Source organism: Podarcis pityusensis (genome assembly GCF_964106645.2).
Source record: "Podarcis pityusensis genome assembly, chromosome: 17".
NCBI classification, from domain to species: Eukaryota; Metazoa; Chordata; class Lepidosauria; order Squamata; family Lacertidae; genus Podarcis; species Podarcis pityusensis.
Window position 1 is genome coordinate 1,387,535 of NC_138042.1, and position 24,794 is coordinate 1,412,328.

General features: G+C 43.7%; 1 protein-coding gene and 1 long non-coding RNA gene across 2 annotated transcripts in view; one reads left to right on the forward strand and one right to left on the reverse strand.

The window, feature by feature from the left end:
• LOC308467103 overlaps nucleotides 1-24,794 on the forward strand; it is a 260,657-nt gene that overhangs the window by 216,700 nt on the left and 19,163 nt on the right. The window lies entirely within an intron of this gene.
• On the reverse strand, nucleotides 1,046-6,058 carry LOC308467096 (lysozyme C-like). The gene is made up of 4 exons (XM_080988525.1): nucleotides 5,892-6,058; nucleotides 3,445-3,606; nucleotides 2,686-2,767; nucleotides 1,046-1,234 (listed from the first exon to the last, which is right to left on the reverse strand). Exons 1-4 carry the CDS (start codon nucleotides 6,031-6,033, stop codon nucleotides 1,168-1,170), a joined length of 453 nt encoding a protein of 150 aa, XP_080844651.1. The 5' UTR covers nucleotides 6,034-6,058; the 3' UTR covers nucleotides 1,046-1,167.

The following is a 24,794-nucleotide window of genomic DNA, read 5'->3' on the forward strand; positions in this document are numbered from 1 at the left end:
TTGGCTGAGTTTGACATCCAACAAATATCCGGGTAATTGAAGTCCCCCATTACTACTGTCTCCCTTCCTTTTGCATGCTTGGCCATCTGTTCCAGGAAGGCATCATCTATGTCCTCCGTTTGGCTTGGGGATCTATAGTAAACTCCCACAATGAGGTCACTGTTATTCTTCTCTCCCTTAATTTTGACCCAAATGCTCTCACTTTGGCTTTGAGGTTCTAAATCTTGGATCTCTTCACAGGTATACACATCCCTGACATATAACGCCACTCCTCCTCCTTTCTTGTCTGGTCTGTTTCTCTGAAATAGATTGTATCCCCCCATTATTACATTCCAATCATGGGACTTATCCCACCAGGTTTCAGTGATGCCTATTATGTCATATTTAGTTTGCTGTACCAAGAGCTCAAGCTCATCTTTAGCTAATGGGGCCTCCCGCTGCTGCCGCGCCACTGAAGCACGATTTCTGTTCTCATCCTGCAGCAAAGTTCTTAACCCGAGGTACTGTTTCTGGGTTAGCGGAGTCTGTAACCTGAAGCGTCTGAACCCGAGGTACCACTGTGCTATACTTCGGTTGATGCAGCCTAGGATAGCATTAGCTTTTTTTTGCTGCTGCATCACACTGTTGACTCATGCTAAACTTGTGGTTCACCAAGACCCCTAGATCCTTTTCACATGTACTGCTAGTAAGCCAGGTGTCCCCTATTCTATCTTTATATATATATTCAGTGAGTGCTGAAGACACACACTTCTCTACCCTGACCTTTGGCACTGGGATGTGTGTTCTCGGGGCCCCCCCTATTCCTGTGACTGAGCTTTAAATTGTTGTAAGCTGCTGTGGGACTTGCTGGTGGAAGGCAAGCAATAAATGTAAACAAGAACAGCAACAATAACAATGACTCAATAAGCAGGTCATCTTCTAATCTAGGTAGTTCCTACCACCTTTTTGCAACCTGCGTGAATAAGCCAGGAGTTCACCTGCCTAGGGCATCCTTGGAGCAACTCCTCCCAACTGCGCCCCCTCCAGTGTAAAGACAGATCTCAACTGTGTTTTAATGCATTTATTTCTGGAACTCAGCAGAGCTGTTTCTTGCCAGATAATAACCCTAATAATGAGTGTGGACTTGGTTTATTAGCATCCCTGCTGACACCAGGGGGCAGTGTTTCTCTACACGTTGCATCCTGCAACATATTGAGACAGGTCCCACCCTTGACAGTATAATCTCCATGCCACCCTGGAAATGAAGGGGAAAAAAAACAGATGAGGACACATCCAGCAACACGCTGTGTACGTTACCAACTTAAAACATAGCTACTTGTTCTTTTTTTCTCAATTTGGCTTGAAGCTGGCCATGACCTGAAGCCGGAGGAATGTGTTGAACTCAGCCTTTGCTTTATCTGCTTTCACCACTCTCTAATTATTATTATTAAAATGTTTATGATGGTTTAAAACACACACACACACACACACACACACACACACACACTGCCCTGAACATTGTCACTAATACAAAGAGTCAGATATAAATATAAATAGACTTAACAAAAAATGGCAGCCTCCGCAGAGGGAGGGTGATTCTGCTGGGGATGTTAATGATCTGGTCAGACCCGGCATGGGTATAAGACAGAAATCCCCAAAATACAGGGCAGGCTTTGCATAAGGAACCAAGACCAGTGAATCAGACAGAGGTACAGCAGGCAGGCCTCTCTTGCAGATGTGGACTCAGAGAAGCCCTTAGGTGACACAGTCACTTGTTTCTTGTGGCAGAGTAAGGTAAAGGGTAAAGGGACCCCTGACCATTAGGTCCAGTCGTGGCCGACTCTGGGGTTGCGGCGCTCATCTCGCTTTATTGGCCCAGGGAGCCGGCATACAGTTTCCGGGTCATGTGGCCAGCATGACTAAGCCGCTTCTGGCGAACCAGAGCAGCGCACGGAAACGCCGTCTACCTTCCTGCTGGAGCGGTACCTATTTATCTACTTGCACTGGTGTGCTTTCGAACTGCTAGGTTGGCAGGAGCAGGGACCGAGCAACGGGAGCTCACCCCGTCGCAGGGATTCGAACCGCCGACCTTCTGATCATCAAGTCCTAGGCTCTGTGGTTTAACCCACAGCGCCACCCACATCCCTATTGTGGCAGAGTAGCAGTTCTCTAATGCTAAGGCTGGTAGTGTGACCAGTTCAACCACAGGGCACCAAAACAATGATGTAGACTGGAGTGCCAAAGGTATCCCCCTCCCAAATGTTAGCGTAGCACAAGACACTGCTGAAAATTGAGAGCCCAAAGGCCACCGCTGTCCAGTGGCAAGCGCTGAAAGTTTTCCTAGGGGAACAGTTAGGGCCAGAGGCAACAGCTTGTGAGGGAGATGGGGGGGGCAATGTCATGCATGTGAAACTGTGATGTCCTGACGCTGCACATGTGAGCATCACACCAGGCAGAAGCTTCCCGGGCACCAGGGGAACATTTAGTGGACTAGCCTAGACCCCTTAGTCCAGTGACTGCACACCATGGTCATCATCTAATGGCCTCACAGTATTCCCCAGCTCACACTTTGGGAACAACCATGTTACAGGCCATTTCCCATTTCCAGTGTGACCTTGTGCTTCTGCAGTGACTGGGTGTCTGGGCAGACGCCTCCACCTCTTGCAAGGAAACAACACTAAGAGTTTTCTCCCAAAGGCTTCTTACCAGGCACCCATTCCATCCTCTGAGTTGTCAACCACAATCTTAGCACAAGCCACATCTGGAGCGACGTTGTCTGTCAGCAGTTCTGCAAAGAAAGAAGATGGAATACAGACATGAAAGGTCCCTGCTGGGATGTTATAGGTCTGGATAAGTTTTGAGGTGACGGAGCGTGGGTTCAGGTAGGTAAAAAAAGGATTAAAAAGGTAAAAAGGGAGGGTGTAAAGTAGGCCAAACAATATCGCTTGACCCATCCATGGTTGTCACTGACTCACTGCCCATTAGCATGCAATTTGAAATGCCCTGTTGCATCAAGAAGGATGCAATATTTCTATACCCTTATGAATTCCAAGTCAAATAAATGCATTTGCTGAGGTCTCACTCCTACAATGTTCAGTTATATGTGTAACTTGAAATCCCCTGGTGTGGGGGGTGGCATTTCAGGGAGGAAGCCCCAGCCAGCAGATACATCAACGTACAAATATGGTCAGGCTAGACTGCTGACCCACGGCTATCCTACTTTTGACCTTTGGGGTTGTGGACTCCACACCTGCAAAGAGCAGAAGGTGAGGAAGGACAACTGGTCCTTTCTGTCTCCCAAAAGTGTTTGATGTGGCTTCACAATTTAGATCAGGGTGGGGAACATGTGGCCCTCCAGATGTCGTTAGAGTCTAGCTTCCATCAGCCCCAGCCAACATCTGGTGGGCCAAAGGTTCTCCATCTCTGAATGAGGCAAAACTCTCTCCAGGGGAAGCTGATTCTCACCAGAGCACTGAATTCTGCACATGTTGGAACTCGGCTGACTGCCATCCTGGCACCAGTAACGACTGTTGATCTGGAAGATACCAAAGTCAGTGCTGCCATCATAGTCATTGTAGTGCGTGGCAGAAGTATTATAGCTGCTCTCGTGGCAGGCCGTGCAGACCCCTGAGACAGATACATGATCAGGTCAGAGCTAAGTGCACACAGTCTGGGAAGCATGCCCCATTCTTCACCTCCTCCCCGCAGGTGTTTCAAAACCCTGCCTTATCAGGAGCTGTTCAGAGAGCCAGTGATCCGGACGTGGAGGGGGGCAGGGGAGCTGCCCAGCAAGGAGTCACAGGGCACTGCTGCCCCACCCTTCTCCGCCTGTTCCAGGACAGTTGAGGAGCCTGGCCTCCTCCTCACAAACAGGAACGGCAATAGCTGACCTCATGCTACCAGATGGGCAATGCATGTCTGGATCTGGGATTCTGCTGAGCTGCATCCCCACCTCTGCCCCTGGGATCATGCTCAGTTTGGAGCAGGTCAGTGTGTGAAGCCACTCAGGGCGTTTTGGTTTTTCCACAGCTGCAGCTGCCTTGAGGGAGATATCTTTTGGAAGGACGGTCTCCAGAGAGTATCCACTAATTCTCCTTTAACAATAGCCGGATGCAAAAGAAGACAGAACCCCTGCACCTTTCCATACTTGCCTAAAAAGGGGGGTGGGATTTCATAAAATGCAGCTTGTTGTGTCAGCTACCTGCCCCACACCTGACGCAGCAGCTGGCGGGGGGGGGGAGGACACAGAAAACAAACCAGAATGGAAATCATGCTGTTAGAGTTCAGACTACTACAGTAGTCATTTCAATTTTGTTCCACCTCTGAACAATTCCATCTCCAAGAAATGCCCCCGGCTTCATCCCATCCACCTCTACTCTGCATCCTTCCATTTCTCCCTAGATGGATGCACAAACCATCCTCTTCACCCCAGTTCACTCATTCACACCATCATTTAAACCCTACTCCTGCAACCCTGTAGCACAGGGGTCCTCAAACTATGGCCAGCGGGCCAGATCTGGCCTGCCAAGGTCCTGAACCTGGCCCGCCTGCAAGGCCTGAGGCTCGGAAATGGCTGGGCAGGAAGAGCCCTGAGGTAAAACACGTGAATGTAACAAAGGCCTGGTAACGCGGTTGGTACTGCCAGACCAGCTGCTTGATAACGGCGCATGGAGGGGGGGACGGTGGCAAAGGACCCCCTTCCCCTCCTCCCTTCCCCTCCTCCCTTCCCCTCCGGCCGGCTCCATGCTCGCCAGAGCAGCGCCTCACCGACCGGTTGCGCACACAATTCCCATGCGGCAACCTGGGCAACCTTAAAAGTTAGGGAAGCACCAAAAACACAGGCAACATATGCAATAGAATTAGCAAGAAGAGACGTCTGAATCACAACAGTTTATTGTACAAGGGAATCTCCATGTAAATAGTGGAGGGTTAATCTTTAAAAGAAAGCTCTCCACCCAAACTTCCCCAAGTTTGAAAATAAACTTCAATGCAGAGAAAGTCACATGCATGAGGAACAACAACATCAAAAGAAGAAATGAAGTATAAAGGTGAGGCATAGGTAATTTATGGGGATGCAGGTGGCGCTGTGGGTAAAACCACAGTGCCTAGGACTTGCCAATCGCATGGTCGGCGGTTTGAATCCCCGTGGCGGGGTGAGCTCCCGTCTTTCGGTCCCAGCTCCTGCCCACCTAGCAGTTCGAAAGCACTCTTAAGTGCAAGTAGATAAATAGGTACCGCTTTGTAGCGCGGAGGTAAACGGCGTTTCCATGTGCTGCGCTGGTGCTGGCTCGCCAGAGCAGCTTCGTCACGCTATCCACGTGACCCGGAAGTGTCTCCGGACAGTGCTGGCCCCCGGCCTCTTAAGTGAGATGGGCGCATAACCCTAGAGTCGGACACAACTGGCCCGTACGGGCAGGGGTACCTTTACCTTTACCTATATAGGTAAATTATATTATTACTGATAGCGCCTGTTGTGTGTCTGTTCTGGCTATTATTTTGAAACAAGGGTTTTTTTAAAAAACACAACAACAACATGAAAAAGAGCATGTTTCTGGCACCTCTTTAGTCCGGCCCCCAACAGTGTCTGAGGGACAGTGAACTGGCCCCCTGTTTAAAAGGTTTGAGAACCCCTGCTATAGCAGGATGCAGCAGAGCATGTTACAGATTAGCTATAGAAATGTGGAGGGAGGCCACCTTCCCCTCATAATGACAGCCAGACACATGGTCAGGGAGACCCAGAAGATCAAATACTCACCCCAAATGGAGTGTGTGTGTGTGTGTGTGTGTGCGCGCGCACACACACACACACACACACACACACACAAACACCCCGCATGCCCCACTCTCAGATAAATTCTGTCTTTTCCTCATGCCTGCCTAGTCAAGACCCAGATGTCCCCCAGTGGACTCACAGTTGGCCAGGCTGTAGCCAGCGTAACCATCTAAGCCCAGCTGCTGGAGCCTCTGAGCCAGCGCACAGCGCCCAAGGACCAGGCCTTCTCCTGTGGCAAGGAGACCGGTGAGCAAGGGCAGCAGCCAAAGAGCCTTCATCATCGCACTTCAGGACGGCAAGGAGCAAGGTGAGGGTGTCACACCTACTTTTATAGAGGCTCTTTGGCACTCCTCTGGAAAGCAGCCAAGTCGGTAGGACTTCCAGAGACCTTTGAGGACGTTGGCCCTGACCTTGCTTAGCTAATCAGCATGTGTGCGTCAACAAGAAGCAGCAGGCGTGACTCCCTGGGTCCCCCTCCCTGTGGCAGAGGGCTGAGAGCTGTACCTCCAGCTTCCAAGTTGTATTACTAGATTGTAATTAATTCATTTTTTTAAAAAAAGTATTGCCATACTATAGTTGATAAATTCACAATATAATCAATTTTATTCCTGTATTAGAATTTTAATTTTAATGCACAAATAAGGCAGTTTATGGGAACTTTCTATGGGTGGTATTCAACCAAGTCTTACTCAGTATAGACCCATTGAAATTAATGGACCTCATTTTGTCATGTTCATTAATTTCAACGGGCTATATTCAATGAAATCGTTGCACTAGCACAGGGGTATGGAAACCTTTTGACTCCGTGGGTCAGATCCTGACCAGAATCAGCCTTGTGAGCCAATGTTGACAAATGGGTGGGGCCTCTCACCTGACAATCACATGGCCGCCTCCTCCTCCTATTCCTATAGTGATTGGTTACCTCTCTATGAGCCTGCAGAGTTATTCTTGACAACTTTCATGACCTAGTCAAAAGACTTTCCTAGGATTGCCTCCTGACTTTTATCTTCCCACCTTCTGAACCCAGAGCAAACAGTGAGGTGGTTTGATTCTTGCTTCTTATTCTGTGTCCAGTGGAAAATCTGGCACCTGGCTGTTTGCAAAGGAGTCACCTGGCTCCAGCAGCACAGAGTGTTCCTTCACCGCTGGGAAGGGTGCCAAGCGGCTTCATACTTGCACATTAGTTCTCCATAAACAGAAAGCAGCCCAATATTATGTGGCATGACCCTGCCTTTAAAGCATCTTCAGAGCACATCTTTTCCTTCAAAGAATGCTGGGCATGGTAGTTTGACAGGAATTGTAACTCCCTGAGGGGTAAACTGCAGTGCCCAGAATTCTTTGAGGGAAGCATCCTCATGGATGCAGAACATTATATGGCAGGTGTGAAAGTGCAACTTCTGCAGACTGAAATGGCCAGCTATGGTGCAAAGAAACTGGCTTCAATAAGGGATTTTCATACAAATGTTAAAACCTTGAACTTGGTAGCAGATTGGCAGCCAGTGCAAATCTTTACTTAGAGGTGTAACATGCAGGCAGGATCTCATGCCTGAAACAAGTTAAGCAGCAGCTTTCTGTAGTAAATGGATTTTCCAGACCAAGTACAAGGGAAGCCCTGCCTAGACATGGACCATTAGGTGGAAGACTGCCTGCACTTTTGCTTTTTGTCTACAGAGAAAAAGTACTGGCCGAATTATTTTTGGGGTGGGAGAGGGTGTGTAAAATGAAAGCTAGAAAGAGAAGGAGTGCGGAATCAGAAGAATCTTTATTTGCATCAGCCACTAGCCACAGCGATAAAATAAAATACAGTGTACTGAAGATAGAGGTAAAAAGGTAACTGTACAAAATACGTTCTAGAGGCTTACAGCTCTAATCAAATAATAGCTCTTACTCTAATTGCCCCTGCTAAAAACCTTGCAGTTTTTGCTGTCACCTGCTCATCTTGATCTGCCAAGAGAAAGGAGACTGTGGCAGTGGCTGGGCAACCTGGCATGGACAATAATAGAGGGGTCATAACCTCGCTCCTCAAATCATTATAAAGAGTGCAAGCCAGAAGCACATGAGCCACTGACTCAATACTGCCATCTCCACATGGACATGACTGTTTTTCCAGCAGGATTTTTTGAAACTGACCCTCAAGTACAGCTGAAGATGAAAGTGCAAAAGTGCAAAAGTGAAAGCGCATCTGTATTTTGGAATTGTTACATTTTGCAAATAGGGTGCCAAAGTGTCAAAATGACTAGGTGGAAAATAATCATACCATGGACAAAATTTCCTTATTGTGACCAAAGTGTTCTGTCACTCAGTATCATATAGGCACTGTCTAATTAAATTATTTGCTTTACAGAAGCCCAGTGTTAATAACTGTTGTGGTAATAAACCAGAAAAGTAAAGCTTTTAGTTGACAATTTTAGTCCAAGTGCTCTCATGCGATACTAAAGGTAATAGACCAGTGGGGTTTAAATTTAGGCGAAGCCAATACAGTGGTACCTCGCAAGACGAATGCCTCGCAAGACGAAAAACTCGCAAAACGAAAGGGTTTTTGGTTTTTTGAGTTGCTTCGCAAGACGATTTTCCCTATGGGCTTGCTTTGCAAGACGGAAATGTCTTGCAAGTTTGTTTCCTTTTTCTTAAAACCATTAATACAGTTGCGACTTGACTTCGAGGAGCAACATAGCACGCGGTGTGGTAGCCTTTTTTGAGGTTTTTGAAGACTTTAGTGATTTTTGAAGCTTTTCCAAAACTTTTCCGACACCGTGCTTCGCAAGACGAAAAAAAACCGCAAGACGAAAAAACTCGCGGAACGAATTAATTTCGTCTTGCGAGGCACCACTGTAATGAAATGCCCTACACCAAATCTGTAATTCAACAGAGGGGAAATTAGCCTGAAGCACTTGGAACACAGGATGGAGCAGAAAAAAACTGCCTTAGGAACTTAGATTGAACAGCTTCTGTAGATCCAAGGTGAGTGCCTGTCCAAATCTGAGCCCCACATAGTAACTGTGCTGGAGGTTTAGCTTTAAACACTTCAAGCGCTGATGGTATGTGATTGCCACCCTTTGTATGGAAAAAGCATGTCAGAATTTTGGAACTTTGAGATGCTTTTTCCTTTGCATATTTCTGAGGTGCTCCCCATGACCCTGTTGACTGAAAAATAAGGCCAAGGTGTTTAAAGACTTTAACTTGTTTGATCAACTGATTCTCCATATACCATCTATGGGCCCTATAGTTCTTGAAAACACCATGACTTTAGATTTCTTGTAATTCATAGCCAGCTGTCCTGAGAATGCCCAGGAGGAGTCTGGAACATTCCACCTACAGGCTACAGCCTTACATATCTTGTATTTTACTGTTGGGTTGAATATATTATTTAGATTGTAATCTTTTTTCTTTTTTTTTTAGATGATATTTATTAAAATTTCAGAAAAAAGAGTTACATAAAAACAAGAAAAGCAAAAACAAAAAACAGAAGTAAAAATACAAGAAAAATACAAAATACAGAATAAAAGAATAAAAAACACTTTAAAAAATAGATCAATCTTTCCATGCCTTACATTCATATCCTTGTTTCCCTGACCTCCTCATACCTCCCTTTTTTGTATTCCACTTCAATTAGTTAATTCAGCAATTTCTTTCCCTCTTTATTTTCTCTTAATCCTTTAACTTAATATACTATAACTTTACATTCATTAATTTTGCAATATTTCTGTAGATAGTCTTTAAATTTCTTCCAATCTTCTTCCACCAACTCTTCTCCCTGGTCTCGGATTCTGCCAGTCATTTCTGCCAATTCCATGTAGTCCATCACCTTCATCTGCCATTCTTCCAGAGTGGGTAGTTCTTGTGTCTTCCAATACTTTGCAATAAGTATTCTTGCTGCTGTTGTGGCATACATAAAGAAAGTTCTATCCTTCTTTAACACCAATTGGCCCACTATGCCCAGGAGAAAGGCCTCTGGTTTCTTCAAGAAGGTATATTTAAATACCTTTTTAAATTCATTATAGATCATCTCCCAGAAAGCCTTAATCCTTGGGCACGTCCACCAAAGGTGAAAGAATGTACCTTCAGTTTCTTTACATTTCCAACATTTATTGTCGGGCAAATGATAGATTTTTGCAAGCTTGATTGGTGTCATTGGTGTCAAGGGCATCCTGATCAAATTTGCTGATGACACCAAACTGGGAGGGGTGGCTAACACCCCAGAGGACAGGATCACACTTCAAAACGACCTTGACAGATTAGAGAACTGGGCCAAAACAAACAAGATGAATTTTAACAGGGAGAAATGTAAAGTATTGCACTTGGGCAAAAAAAATGAGAGGCACAAATACAAGATGGGTGACACCTGGCTTGAGAGCAGTACATGTGAAAAGGATCTAGGAGTCTTGGTTGACCACAAACTTGACATGAGCCAACAGTGTGACGCGGCAGCTAAAAAAGCCAATGCAATTCTGGGCTGCATCAATAGGAGTATAGCATCTAGATCAAGGGAAGTAATAGTGCCACTGTATTCTGCCCTGGTCAGACCTCACCTGGAGTACTGTGTCCAGTTCTGGGCACCACAGTTCAAGAAGGACATTGACAAACTGGAACGTGTCCAGAGGAGGGCAACCAAAATGGTCAAAGGCCTGGAAACGATGCCTTATGAGGAACGGCTAAGGGAGCTGGACATGTTTAGCCTGGAGAAGAGGAGGTTAAGGGGTGATATGATAGCCATGTTCAACTATATATAAAAGGATGTCACATAGAGGAGGGAGAAAGGTTGTTTTCTGCTGCTCCAGAGAAGCGGACACGGAGCAATGGATCCAAACTACAAGAAAGAAGATTCCACCTCAACATTAGGAAGAACTTCCTGACAGTAAGAGCTGTTTGACAGTGGAATTTGCTGCCAAGGAGTGTGGTGGAGTCTCCTTCTTTGGAGGTCTTTAAGCAGAGGCTTGACAACCATATGTCAGGAGTGCTCTGATGGTGTTTCCTGCTTGGCAGGGGGTTGGACTCGATGGCCCTTGTGGTCTCTTCCAACTCTATGATTCTATGATTCTATGTACCACCTGTATATCATTTTCATAATATTCTCTCTTAAGGCATTGCATGCCGTAAATTTCATACCTGTGGTCCACAACTGTTCCCAGTCAGCAAACATAAAGTTATGACCAACGTCCTGTGCCCATTTAATCATAGCCGATTTTGCCGTTTCATCCTGAGTATTCCATTTCAGCAGCAAGTTATACATTCTTGACAAATTCTTAGTTTTGGGTTCTAACAGTTCTGTTTCTAATTTTGATCTTTCCACCTGGAAGCCAATTTTCCTGTCCAATTTAAATGCCTCCATTATCTGATAATAATGAAGCCAGTCTCACACTTTGTTTTTTAGTTTTTCAAAACTCTGCAATTTCAGTCTATCTCCGTCTTGTTCCAAAATTTCCCAATATTTCGGCCATTTGACCTCCATATTGAGCTTTTTCAAGGCTTTCGCTTCCATTGGTGACAGCCACCTTGGGGTTTTGTTTTCTAGCAAATCCTTATATCTTAACCAAACATTAAATAGCGCTTTCCTGACAATGTGGTTTCTAAATGCTTTATGTGCTTTGACCTTATCATACCATAAATATGCATGCCATCCAAATACATTGTTGAAACCTTCCAAATCCAAAATGTCAGTGTTTTCAAGAAATAGCCATTCTTTCAACCAGCAAAAAGCTGCTGATTCATAGTAAAGTTTGAGGTCTGGCAGGGCAAATCCGCCTCTTTCCTTTGCATCCGTTAAAATTTTAAATTTTATTCTGGGCTTCTTGCCCTGCCAGACAAATTTAGAAATATCTTTCTGCCACCTCTTGAAACAATCCATTTTGTCGACGATCTGCAAAGTTTGAAACAAGAACAACATTCTAGACAATACATTCATTTTTATCGCAGCAATACGGCCTAGCAGTGAAAGCTTCAAATTTGACCAAATTTCTAAATCTTTTTTCACTTCAGACCAACATTTTTCATAGTTATCTTTAAATAAGTTCCCATTTTTTGCTGTCATGTTAATCCCCGGGTATTTAACTTTCTTAACCACTGTTAAACCTGTCTCATTCTGAAACCTTTCTCTTTCAAACGGTGTTAAATTTTTCTCTAAAACCTTGGTTTTTGACTTATTCAATTTAAATCCTGCCACTTGACCAAATTCCTGAATCAGTTCTAAAACTCTTTTAGTACTAGATTCTGGCTCCTGTAACGTCAATACTAAGTCATCTGCAAACGCTCTCAATTTGTACTGTTTAGTTCCGACCTGTATACCTTTAACCGACTGGTCCCTTCTAATCATATTCAGCAAAACCTCCAGGACCGAAATAAAAAGAAGTGGGGAGATAGGGCAACCTTGTCATGTCCCTTTTTCAATTTTTAGTTCTTCCGTCACAACATTATTTACAATTAGTTTAGCTTTTTGTTCTGAGTAAATTGCACCTATACCATTCTCAAAACATTGGCCTACCCCCATACCCTGGAGATTCTTCTTCATGAAGTTCCAAGAAATATTGTCAAAGGCTTTCTCCGCATCTACAAATATCAAAACTGCTTTGGTGTTTATGTTCACTTCTAATTTTTCCAAAATATCAATTATATTCCTCAAATTGTCAGACAAATGTCTTCCTGGGAGAAAACCCGCTTGGTCTTTATGGATCTCTTCCATCAGCACTTTCTTGAATCTCTTAGCCAAAATATCTGCAAAAATTTTGTAATCCACATTCAATAACGATATAGGGCGGTAGTTCTTAAGCTGTGTCTTTTCAGTCTCTGTCTTTGGTACAAGTGTAATATATGCTTCTTTCCACGACTCTGGTGCTCTTTTCCCCTCCATTATTTCATTGCAGACCTCTTTCAAAGGTTGGATTAACCATTCTTTTAAAGATCTGTAGTATCTAGAGGTCAAGCCGTCTGGTCCTGGAGATTTACCCAATTGCATATTTTGAATGGCACCTTCTATTTCTTGTTCAGTTATTCTATGATTCAAAATTAATTTATTTTCTTGAGATATTTTTTGTAATCCATTTGTTTTCAAAAATTGGTCTAAGTCTGTTTCTTTCAATGGCCCTTGAGTGTATAATCGTTTAAAGTATCTCTGGAAACAGCTTCTAATCTCTGCTGGGTTCTGTATGTTTCTTCCTTCCACCTCTAAGTTCGTAATCGTGTTTAATTTTTGTCTCTTTTTCATTTGCCATGCTAACAATTTACCACATTTATTGGCCGACTCAAAAGTCTTTTGTCTCATTTGTTTAATTTTCCATTCTATTTCCTGATTCATCATTTTCATATATTGTACTTGGTATAGCTTTAACTCTCGCAGAATCTCTTGAGATTTGGGATTTACTCTCAGTCTTTTTTCACATTCCTTTATTTTGTCCATTATCTTATCCTTCTTCTCATTTTGAGTTCTTTTCTTTATTGCATTCTGTTGTATTAAGAACCCTCTCATGACTGCTTTACTAGCATCCCAGATTACTCTTTTCTCCACGTTGGTACTGAGGTTTATCTCAAAGTAATCTCTCAGAGTTTTTTGGGCCTTCTTAAGGAGTTCCTCATCTCTAAATAAGGTGTCATTCATCTTCCATCTGAAGGAGCCAGTTGGTGTCAGTCTCATTTCCATCTTCACAGCATTATGGTCGGAGCAAATTTTCGGGCAGATTTCCACCTTTCTTGTCTTTGGTGCCATTCCTCTAGTTATCCAAATTTGGTCAATTCTTGTCCATGTCATTTTGGCTTCAGAAAAGAAAGTTCCCTCCTTAGCCATGGGGTTTCTTATTCTCCAAATGTCCACTAAATCCAAGTTGTCTGTCATGTCAAAAAAAGTTTTCGGTAGTCTACCATCCTTGGTGACTACCTGTCTTTGTGCCTTGTCCATATATGTAGATACCACGCCATTCATATCCCCCATCAAAATCATGTTATAATCCATATGGTCCATCAGGATCTCGTGCAACTTCTTAAAAAATTCAGATTTCCCATCATTTGGTGCATAAATTCCTACAATCAGAAATTTTTCTCCTTGTGTTTGAATTTCAATTGCCACAAATCTTCCTTGGTCATCTTTAAAAACAAATTTCGGTGATAAATTGTCTTTTGCATAAATCACAACCCCTCTTTTTTTAACTTTGTCCGACGAAATAAACTCCTGGCCAAGTCTTTTATTTATCAACAATTTCCTGTGTAATCTTGTTATATGTGTTTCTTGTAGACAAATTAGGTCCAATTGTTCCTTTTTTAATATATGAAATACTGACTTCCTTTTCTGAGGGGAATTCAAACCCCGACAGTTCCATGTTAAAAGTTGCAGGGCCATGATGTTATTGTTTTAATTCTCCTCCTACTGCACCTAGTGCCTGTTCCTCGTCCGTCGGTGGTATCACTTTTTTCGAACGGTCTTTTGGTTCCGGAGATAGTTCTTTTTGTAGGTCTTCTCCGTGGTCTCTCCAGAATTTGTCTTTGTCGTCTTCCGATCTTATTTTCCTCTTCTTTCCTTTGTAACTAAAAGATAGGCCTTGAGGAAGTTCCCACCTAAAGTTAATACTGTTCCTTCTCAGCAGGGTGACCAAGTCTTTATAGTTTGATCTGAGATCCAGAAGGTATTTCGGAATGTCTTTAAATATTTCAACCCTTGTCCGCTGGATTTCCAGTGTTTTCTTGAAATGCAAACTCAAAATCTTATCCCTCTCTTCTTTTGTTCGAAAAGTAATCAAACAGTCTCTCACCTTCTTCTCTCCTCTTTTCCCAAGTCTGAAAGCATTTACTATTTTAAAGCTGTCTTTTACCAATTCTGGATCCCAAAAGTCCGAAAATTCCTGCATGAGAAATTCAGCTAGATTGTCCTTTTCCACTTCAGGTACCGATCTGACCCGTAAATTCACTTGTTTTTCCTTCAATTCTATCATAGACAGGGTCAATTTGTGATCTTCCAATTGTTTGTGCAGTGATGGTATTGTCTCTTGAACCTCTTGAACCTCTGTAGCAGAAGTTGTAGCAATTTCTTTGGCCTCCTCGGCAATCTGGCGTGTTGAGGCCGTTTCCTCTAATAATTTCTGAATAGTCTCTGTATTGGTGTTTACTTTCTGGCCCAAATTGTTTAAGCTTACAGTATTCTGATTAATACTTGTTGTATTTTGGTCAATCTTGTCACATGCCTCTGCTACTTGTTGACTTATTCTATTTAACGATTCGTTAACCTTAGCCAAAACTTGAGCAAAGGCGTAATCACTTGTCATACCTTTTACTTTTGATTGTGCCGATGAGGCTGTTGTTGGGATTCCAGAGGCGCCTGAAGCCGAAAATCTCCTTTGTAATCCTTCTTCTGTTCGAAGAACCCTGCCCGACCTTGTAGCCTGTGAAGCTTCTGTTCTCTCTTTACCATCTGCCATTCCTTTAGATAAAGCTCAAGGTCAGACACCCAGTTAAATTCAAACAGTGGAAATTCCCAGCAGAGCTGTGTGAAAATTCCTCAAGCCAGCTACACTTTCAATTATAACAGATTGTAACAGTTCCAAGTTCCACTAGGGGGACACTGTAACAGTCATAAAAGTTCTTGGATACTTTACTTTCTTTTTTAAGTCCCCCCAGTTTATTCAGGAAGATAACAGTCTATCTTAAATAATTACTTAAGACCAGGAGATATATGTCCACATAATATATCCAAATTTATATTTCCTGCGCAGGACTAGCTGTCAAAGTATATTTCCAGACAGTACCTCTCATCCGTTTTTAAGTTGCCTCTAGAAATCTGTCCCCAAGGAGTTGAGCAATGGTTTAGTCCCTTTTATTTCCACTTCTTTATACAGAAATCACATCCACAATTCTCCCCCCTTTTCCCTTAATTTAGGGGGGGGAATCCAGGTTAGATGATTGGATTAAAGTCCGCTAAAACGTCTTTTCCTGCGCTTCCGCTTTCAAGTTCAAAGCTTTATTTTATCTACAAATAGAAAGAGGTAGACTTCCTTTTTATACCTCTTTCCGTTTTCGGCCAAATTCAGAATTTATGCAGTTCCAATTACGTTATATCCTACTCACGGATCGTTGATTTTCAAGTCCAAATTCCAAGGAAAAAAGGCAGCGCTCTCCGGTTAACAGCTTGCGGCTTCACTCCACGAAAGAAGCAGACAGCCCACAGCACAGCGCTCCTTCCCCCGCTCCGATTCCGAGCCCGTTGCCGGGCTTTTTACCGGGTTGGGGGGGCGCCAAATGTGCCCGCTGGGTCCCAGGTACACAGGCTTCCCCCGCCTGTGTTTTTCAGGGGTCCCCCGCTACGCCGAAGCGGGATCTGACCCTATTTTTCGTGGCGAGATTTCCTCCGATCGAGGAAATCCGCCATTAACCGCTGGCGCCACCTCCGGAAGTCCATTTTGAATTCTCTTCTTTAATGCGTTCTGTTGTATCAAGAACCCTCTCATAACAGCTTTGCTAGCGTCCCAGATTACTCTTTTTTCCACATTGGTGTTCATATTTATCTCAAAATAGTCTCTCAAGGTTTTTTGGGCCTTTTTATACACTTCTTCATCTCTGAATAAGGTGTCATTCATCCTCCATCTGAAGGAACCAGTTGGTGTTAGCTTCATCTCCATCTTTACAGCATTATGGTCGGAGCAGGTTTTTGGGCAGATTTCCACTTTTCTTATCTTTGGTGCCATTCCTCTAGTTACCCATATTTGGTCAATTCTTGTCCATGTCAGTTTGGCTTCAGAGAAGAAGGTTCCCTCTCTGGTCAAGGGATTCTTTGTTCTCCAAATATCAACTAAGTCCAAGTTGTCTGTCATCTCAAAAAAAGTTTTCGGTAATCTGCCGTCCTTAGTGACTACCTGTCTTTGTGCCTTATCCATATGTGTGGATACCACTCCATTCATGTCTCCCATCAAAATCACATTATAGTCCAAATAGTCCATCAAGGTCTCATGCAACTTTTTAAAAAATTCAGATTTCCCCTCATTTGGTGTATAAACTCCTACTATCAAAAATTTCTCTCCTTGTGTTTGAATTTCAATTGCCACGAATCTTCCTTGGTCATCTTTAAAGATAAATTTCGGTAATAGTCTCTCCTTTGCATAAATCACTACCCCTCTTTTTTTAACCTTGTCCGAAGAAATAAACTCCTGACCCAGTCTTTTATTAATCAGTACTTTCCTGTGTAGCCTTGTTACATGTGTTTCCTGTAAACAAATCAAGTCCAATTGTTCCTTTTTTAATAAATGAAACACAGATTTCCTTTTCTGAGGGGAGTTCAAACCATTACTATTCCAGCTTAATAGTTGCAGAGCCATGATGTAGTTACTTTGCTTCTCCTCCAACTGCACCCAGTGCCTGTTCTTGATCTGTCGGTGGTATCACCTTCTCCAGGCAGTCTTTTAGTTCAGGAGGTAATCTTGGTATGTCTAAAGTTTCACTTACTAGTGCTCTTAACTCTTCTGGAGCTTCCTTCTGCAAGTCTTCTCCGTGGTCTCTCCAAAATCTATCTTTGTCATCCTCTGATCTTATTTTTATCTTCTTCCCTTTGTAACTAAAGGATAGGCCTTGGGGGAATTCCCACCTAAAAATGATTCCGTTGCTTCTCAACAGGGCGACCAAATCTCTATAGTTGGACCTAAGGTCCAAAAGATATTTTGGAATGTCCTTAAATATCTCTACTTTTGACTGATGAATTTCCAAAGTCTTCTGGAAATGCAGACTCAAGATTTTGTCTCTCTCCTCTTTTGTTCGGAGGGTGATCAAACAGTCTCTCACCCTGTTCTTCTTCCCTCCTCTTCCAAGCCTAAAAGCACTCACTATCTTGAAGTTGTCCTTCTCCAAATCTGGGTTCCAAAAGTCTGCAAATTCCTGCGTAAGAAAATCAATCAAGTTGTCTTTCTCAAATTCAGGTACAGCCCTGATTCTTAAATTGGTTTGCTTCTCCTTCAATTCAATCATAGACAATATTGACCTGTGATCTTCAAATTGTTTGTGTATCGGTGGTATCTTCTCTTCTACAGCAGTTGCTATATCCTTTGCCTCTTCAGCTGTCTTTCGTGTCGAGGTAGATTCCTGTAGTAATTTCTGAATAGTTTCTGTGTTGGTATTTACCTTCTGTCCCAAATTATTAATACTTGTGGTATTTTGGTCAATTTTGCCCGATGCTTCGGCTACTTGTTTACTTATTTTTTCCAAATATTCGTTAATTTTACTAAGTGCCTGAGCCAAAGCATCTTCAGCTGCCATTCCTTTGGGTTTAGGTTGTGCCGATGAGGCTCCTGTTGATAATCCAGAAGGGCCAGATGTTGATGCTCTTCGCTGCAGCCCACCGTCTGCCAGACCTCGTTGCTTTTTCCTGTAGCAAATCTATTTTCTCCTTTCCATCTGCCATAACACTCTAGATAAGGTCCAAGGTCAGTCTCACGATCAGAATTTGTTTTGAAGTGGAAAATTCCCCTGGCCCAGCTGCTATTGTAACAATTTCAAACTTCCTCTAGGGGGACACAGTAACAGTCAAAAATGTCTTAAAGTGATTAACTTTTTTTTCCCTTTAGCCCCCCAATTCACAGAAAGGACGACAGTTTCAATCTCAATTGTTTTCTGTTACTTTAAAACCAGGAGAAGCCAGTCAGAAATATTGTATCTTACTTGTATCTCAGATGCAGAGTTAACTGTCAAAGAGTACTTTCAGCAGCAGCGCATTTCACAATACGGCATTCTTACTGTTCACTGGCAACCCGTTCCCAGGTTTTTGAGCGGTGGATTTTAGCTTCTTTTTCTCTCTTTTTGCGGGGAAATACAGTTCAAACCTTTCCCCCCTCCTCCCCTGCAATCAAGGGGGGAAAGTCGCTTATTTGATGTTCGAATTATAATCCTTTTCCAACGTCTTTCAAGGTTTCCGCTTACAAGTTCATTGCTTTACTCCATTTACAAAGAACGGAGGGCAGACTTCCTGTTTATGCCTCTCCGCTTCGGTGCCAAATTATTTCTTAGTTCCTTTGTTTCCGAAATTAGCCTACTCACGGATCGTTGTTTTTCAGCCAAATTGTCCCAGGAAAAAGGCAGCGCTCTCCGGTAACGGCTGTGCGGCTTCGCTCCACGGAAGAAGCAGTTGACTCACAGCACCGCGCCACTTCCCCGCTCCGCTCCGGAACCCGTAATCAGGCTCCTTTGCAAGTTGGGGGGGGCGAAAGGTGCCCGCCGAGTCCCACGGTCACAGGCTTCACCTGCCTGTGATTTTTGAAGGGTCCCCGCTTTGCCGTAGCGGTGCAGACCCAATTTCCGCAGAGCCGGTTCCCTCCGAGTCAGAGGGAATCCGCCATTACCGATGGCGCCACCCCGGAAGTCCTATTTAGACTGTAATCTGCCTTGAGCAGATTGGAAAGACATAATAAAAATATTTGTAATATATTCATCTACTATATATTTTGGAAAATTGTTTGCTTGCTATGCATTTGGACTCCCACAACCAAATTTTCTGTGATGATTCCTGACATCAAGGAGCAGTTCTTCATCTATGCTCTCACGCAGATCAATGCAATTTTGAATCAAGGTGGCAGATTGCAAAACTGCACTGATTTTATTATTACTATTATTTCTTAGAAATCCCAAGCAATGGCAAGTACAAGGCTGCTGGGTTCTAATGCATTGTGAATCCAATACCAATATTATGGATGCAATTATTACAGTCCCAAGGTGGCACTCATCCTCCAACTACCCAGTACAAATTGCTACAGCAGGGCAGTTTCCAGATGGCAAAAGCCGGCTACTGTGCTGAACTCATCCGAGTCCCATTCGGGCATCCATATCACCCCATTGAGTTCATGGTTTGCAAGAAGAGGATGAGATTCTGCCAAATTGCTCAGGGAAACAGGGCATCCTCCTTCACAAGTTGAAAAGCAGAGGTGGAAAGGTCTAAGGAGGACACAGTGGCTTTTGCATGGAAGCTGCTGACATGGGGTTCTGACTCCTCCTGTTATTCCCCTTAGAATTCCCTGGATTCGGAAAACCTTACTAACTACTGGCCGGTTGCTAATCTCCCTTTCCTGAGCAAGATTTTGGAGTGAGTGGTTACAGACCAGATCCATGCGCTTTTGGAAGAAACTGATCTTCTGGATCCATTTCAAATGGGGTTTAGGCCTGGTTTTGGCACAGAAACTGCTTTGGTCACCCTATATGATGACCTCTGTCGAGAGAGAGACAAGGGAAACATGTCCCTGTTAATTCTCCTTGACCTTTCAGCGGCTTTCAATACCATCGACCATGGTATCCTTCTGGAGCGGCTGTCTGAGTTAGGGGTGGGTGGCACTGCTTTGCAGTGGTTCCAGTCTTACTTGGATGGTTGTTCCCAGAGGGTGTTGCTTGGGGAATGCTTTTCAGCCCCATGGAAATTTCAATGAGGGTTTAGGGTTAGGATTAGGGCTATGGTTAGGTTTAGGGTTTGGTTCTAATTCACCAGCATCAGCCTCCAAACAGCAAACTAAAAAAACTAAGCAGAACAACCGAAAACAAACAAAACGTCCAGCAATGAAAAAAACCAGTGGAAAAGAAACTAGCTGAATGCAAAAAAGAGGCAACACCTAGCAGAAAGGACCAGAACCTGCCCAAAGTATGTAAATTCACCAGTAACATGTATATTTTTAAAAGGGTTTTCTTGTGTGTGTGTGTGCGTTTCTTTGTGGCTGATTAGCTGCTCTCCCTGTGCAAAGGTCAGAGGGGGCAGGGTTTCTGTTGAGGCAGGTGATTAGCTGTGGGAGGAGCTTATCAGAGCTTGCAGGGTAGCGGCGCGCGCCTAGCGGCACATGCAGTTTGATCCATCTTTTAGATTTAGGGGAGCTAGTCTCAAACGTTCGTTGGGGGAGACCTAGTTTTTTTTGTGGGGGGAGTTATTTGTCCTGTCTTCACGCTTTTTATGATGGAGGACCGCTGTAGCCACCCCCAACGACACGTTCTCAAGATGGAGGGGGAGGGAACAGCTGCAGTCGCCTGCGGTTCCTGCACAATGTTTGCCATCTTGCCAAAGGTTGCAGGCAGCTTTACCTGCAGCAATTGCATGTTGATTGCCCTCTTAAAAGACAAAGTCCAGCAACTGGAGGAACGTGTAGCTACGCTCCAAAGAACTAGAATGCTGGAGCTCTTCTTGGAAGCAACAGAGCACACCGTCTCCGCCAAGGAGGAGACAGGGGACTCCCCTGAGAAGGAGGCTAGTTCACCAACACAGGAGCCAGATATATGGAGAAACGTGACTCAAAGAAGTAGGAGGCCCAGGGTTCGCTCTGATTGTTTAGAAATACACAATCGCTTTGAGGTCCTCTCCCCTAGCATGGAAGACGAAGAGCAGACTCCATTTGAGGATCTCTCCCTCATTACAGTCGATCAGGTATATGAAGACGAGCAGCAAAGTCAGTCCTCAGGGAATGTGCAGGCGACCTTGGAACGGACAGCTCACGGAAGGACCCCGAACAAACCTAAGAGGAGGTGTGTAGTGGTGATAGGGGATTCCCTACTGAGGGGAACAGAAGCAGTGATCTGTGGGCCTGACAAGATGTCTCGGGAAGTGTGCTGTCTCCCCGGGGCTAAGATCCAAGATGTAACTGAACGACTGCAAGGAATCATAAAACCCACTGACAAATACCCCTTCCTCTTGGTTCATGTGGGAACCAATGACACTGCAAGCAATAGCCTCCAGAAGATCAAAAGAGACTACGAGGCTCTGGGCAGGAAATTGAAGCAATTAAATGCACAAATTGTCATCTCATCTGTCCTCCCAGTTGAACGACGTGGCCCAGGGAGAGAGGGAAAATAGTGGAAGTGAACAGCTGGCTTCGCAAATGGTGTAAACAGGAACGGTTTGGATTCTTAGATCACGGACTGCAGTTTCTTGAAGATGGACTTCTGGCAAGCGATGGGCTGCACCTCACAACGGTTGGGAGGAATGTTTTTGCCAAAAATCTCAGAAACCTCATCAGGAGGGCTTTAAACTGACTAATGTGGGGGAGGGAGACAGTGCTCCTGAAGGTAGGAGTCTATCAATTGATGAAGATGATCGACTTCCGGGGTGGCGCCATCAGCAATGGCGGACTCCCTCTGATCTGGAGGGACTAGCTCCACGCGAAACGGGTCTTTTCCGCTATGGCGAAGCGGGGACCCTTTCAAAAATCACAGGCGGATGAAGCCTGTGACCATGGGACTCGGCAGGCACCTTTAGCCCCCCCCAACCCGCAAAAGAACCCACTAACGGGCTCCGGAGCGAAGAGGGGGAAGTGGCGCGGTGCTGAGAGTCAACTGCTTCTTCCGTGGAGCGAAGCTGCACAGCCATTGCCGGAGAGCGCTGCCTTTTTCCTGGGACAATTTGGCTTCTAAAATAATCACCCGTGAGTACTTAAATTTCGGACAATTGGACTTTAAATAAGGACTTGCGAGCAGAAAGGAAAATTGGATTTAAAAGTTTAACTCAATTTGGCACTGAAACGGGAAGGTCTAAACAGGAAGTCAACCTTCCGTTTCTTTGTAGATAGATTAAAGCAAAGACATGGCAAACTAGAGCTCAGAAAATCGCTTGTAAAAGATTAACTTTCATCATTTAAAATTGTTGAACCCCCCTTCGGAAGCAGGAGAAGAGGGGGGATTTTTTCGGACTGTTTAAACCTGCAGAAGTGAGTGTAAAGTAAAGTAACTTTCCACCATCCTGATCCTGGAGCGGGGTGTCAGGACTGACGTTTTTTGAAGCTCATTGACCAGAGACAAACGTTTTTGACAGATAGCTATAAGAAGAGAAACATTGATTCCATTGTTCCCCTTCGCATTTTAAAGGAACAAATATTGACAAAATATCTGAAAAAGGAAACTTTGTTGTTAGACTTGTCTTTAAAAGAAAGAACAAATAGAAGTTTTCCCCCTAGAGGGAGACTGTGAAACTGTAACCAACTCCGGGGAGCTTGCAGCTGTTACAGATTACAATCGTGGGAATAGACTTCTGACCTTGCAGGACAATGTATTCAGAAGCTCTGTTGCGTGCTTTCTGTAAAACAAATGCCCTACTGGAACAGCTACATGAGAAGACGGACTTGATGACTGATGCGATCAGAAATTTTGAACAGGCAGTGGGAAATTATATGGAGCCCACCCAGGAATTAAATCAGGAGTGTGCCCTGACAGAACAGATGAGGGAAGAGGATGTTACTGAATCTTGGGCGCCAGAGATGAAGGGAGCTGTGGCCCAGCCGGAACATGAGCTTTTGGACTTGACAAATGAACTTGGAAAAAGCCAGATTTGGAAAGATAAAGTTTGGTTTGGTTTGGAAATGGGGGGTTGGATAGACCCCCCTATGCAGGGATGTTTGGACCTTTCAAGTCTGGCAATGGGCCGTGAGATGTTTGGGGTTTGTGGGGGCTCTTAATTTTGGATGGATTTTGAAACATGTTTTTAAATACCACATGGAGTTTAGTGTGGACTATGGAAAAGGGGCTGATTTGTCGAGAAGGGTCAAAAACATTGTTAAGCTGGAGTTCCCACGAGTGAAAGGAGCAGGAGACAAAGGAAAATACAGTTATAAATTTGAAAAAGAGCTGCGGAAGGGACATGGAAGAGACTTAAGGGCCTCGGATACAAGGTTACCAGGTTAATGCGCTAGATCGATGGGATAATAAGGACTGACAAAACCCGGGACCAGGAGGAAGGGACGCTGGATGAAGATTGGATTGTCTTTATTTCTTTTTTTTACCACTAGGATTGTTTTATAAAATTGATGAATGTTAGAAGAATGTTGGAACGAAATTACTTGGCTTTAGCAAAAATGTTTAAAGAATTATATAAGAATATTATGGTTATGAGAAGTTGGTAAAAATAAGATTTAAGTTTTAAGCTTTAAGGTTCTTTATATTAAGATAAGATTAAAATAGATTAAGGTAATGTAATGACAGAATATTATGAAATATGGAAAGGATTTGCTGCGACAATTAACAACTAGGATACAAAAAAAGGGAGGAGGAGGAGGTCAAAGAAAAAAGGTAATGACAGTTGAGGATTTGAGAATGATGGATTTGTTTTTGAGTGTTTGTGGTGTATTTTTGTTTTTTGAATTTGTATTGTTTGATGTGGTTTGTTTTTTCTTTGTTTTTTCTTTCTCTTTTTCTGCTTTGTTCTCTTTTGTAATTCTAAAAATTTTCAATAAATATCATTTAAAAATAAAATAAAAAATTGATGAAGATGATCATCCAAATGTCATAGACCAAATGGAGCAAACAGCACGCAGACCTATTGGTGGGAGGAAAAAATCCTTAAATAAGAGACACGGGGGAATGATTAATGGACTTCAATGTCTGTACACTAATGCGCAAAGCATGGGAAATAAACAAGATGAGCTTGAGCTCTTGGTACAGCAAACTAAATATGACATAATAGGCATCACTGAAACCTGGTGGGATAAGTCCCACGATTGAAATGTAATAATGGAGGGATACAATCTATTTCAGAGAAACAGACCAGACAAGAAAGGAGGAGGAGTGGCGTTATATGTCAGGGATGTGTATACCTGTGAAGAGATCCAAGATTTAGAACCTCAAAGCCAAAGTGAGAGCATTTGGGTCAAAATTAAGGGAGAGAAGAATAACAGTGACCTCATTGTGGGAGTTTACTATAGATCCCCAAGCCAAACGGAGGACATAGATGATGCCTTCCTGGAACAGATGGCCAAGCATGCAAAAGGAAGGGAGACAGTAGTAATGGGGGACTTCAATTACCCGGATATTTGTTGGATGTCAAACTCAGCCAAGAGCATAAGGTCAAACAGATTCCTCACTGGCCTTGCAGACAACTTCATTGTCCAGAAAGTGGGAGAAGCAACAAGAGGAACAGCCATTTTAGATCTGGTCCTAACCAATGTTGATGACCTGGTTAGTGGGGTAGAAGTGGAAGGATCATTAGGCGCGAGTGATCATGCTCTTCTGAAGTTTACTATACAGCGGAAAGGAGCAGCCAAGCATACTAGGACTCAATTTCTTGACTTTAAGAAAGCCGACTTCATAAAACTTAGGGAAGTGCTGGGTGAGATCTCATGGACAGTAATACTAA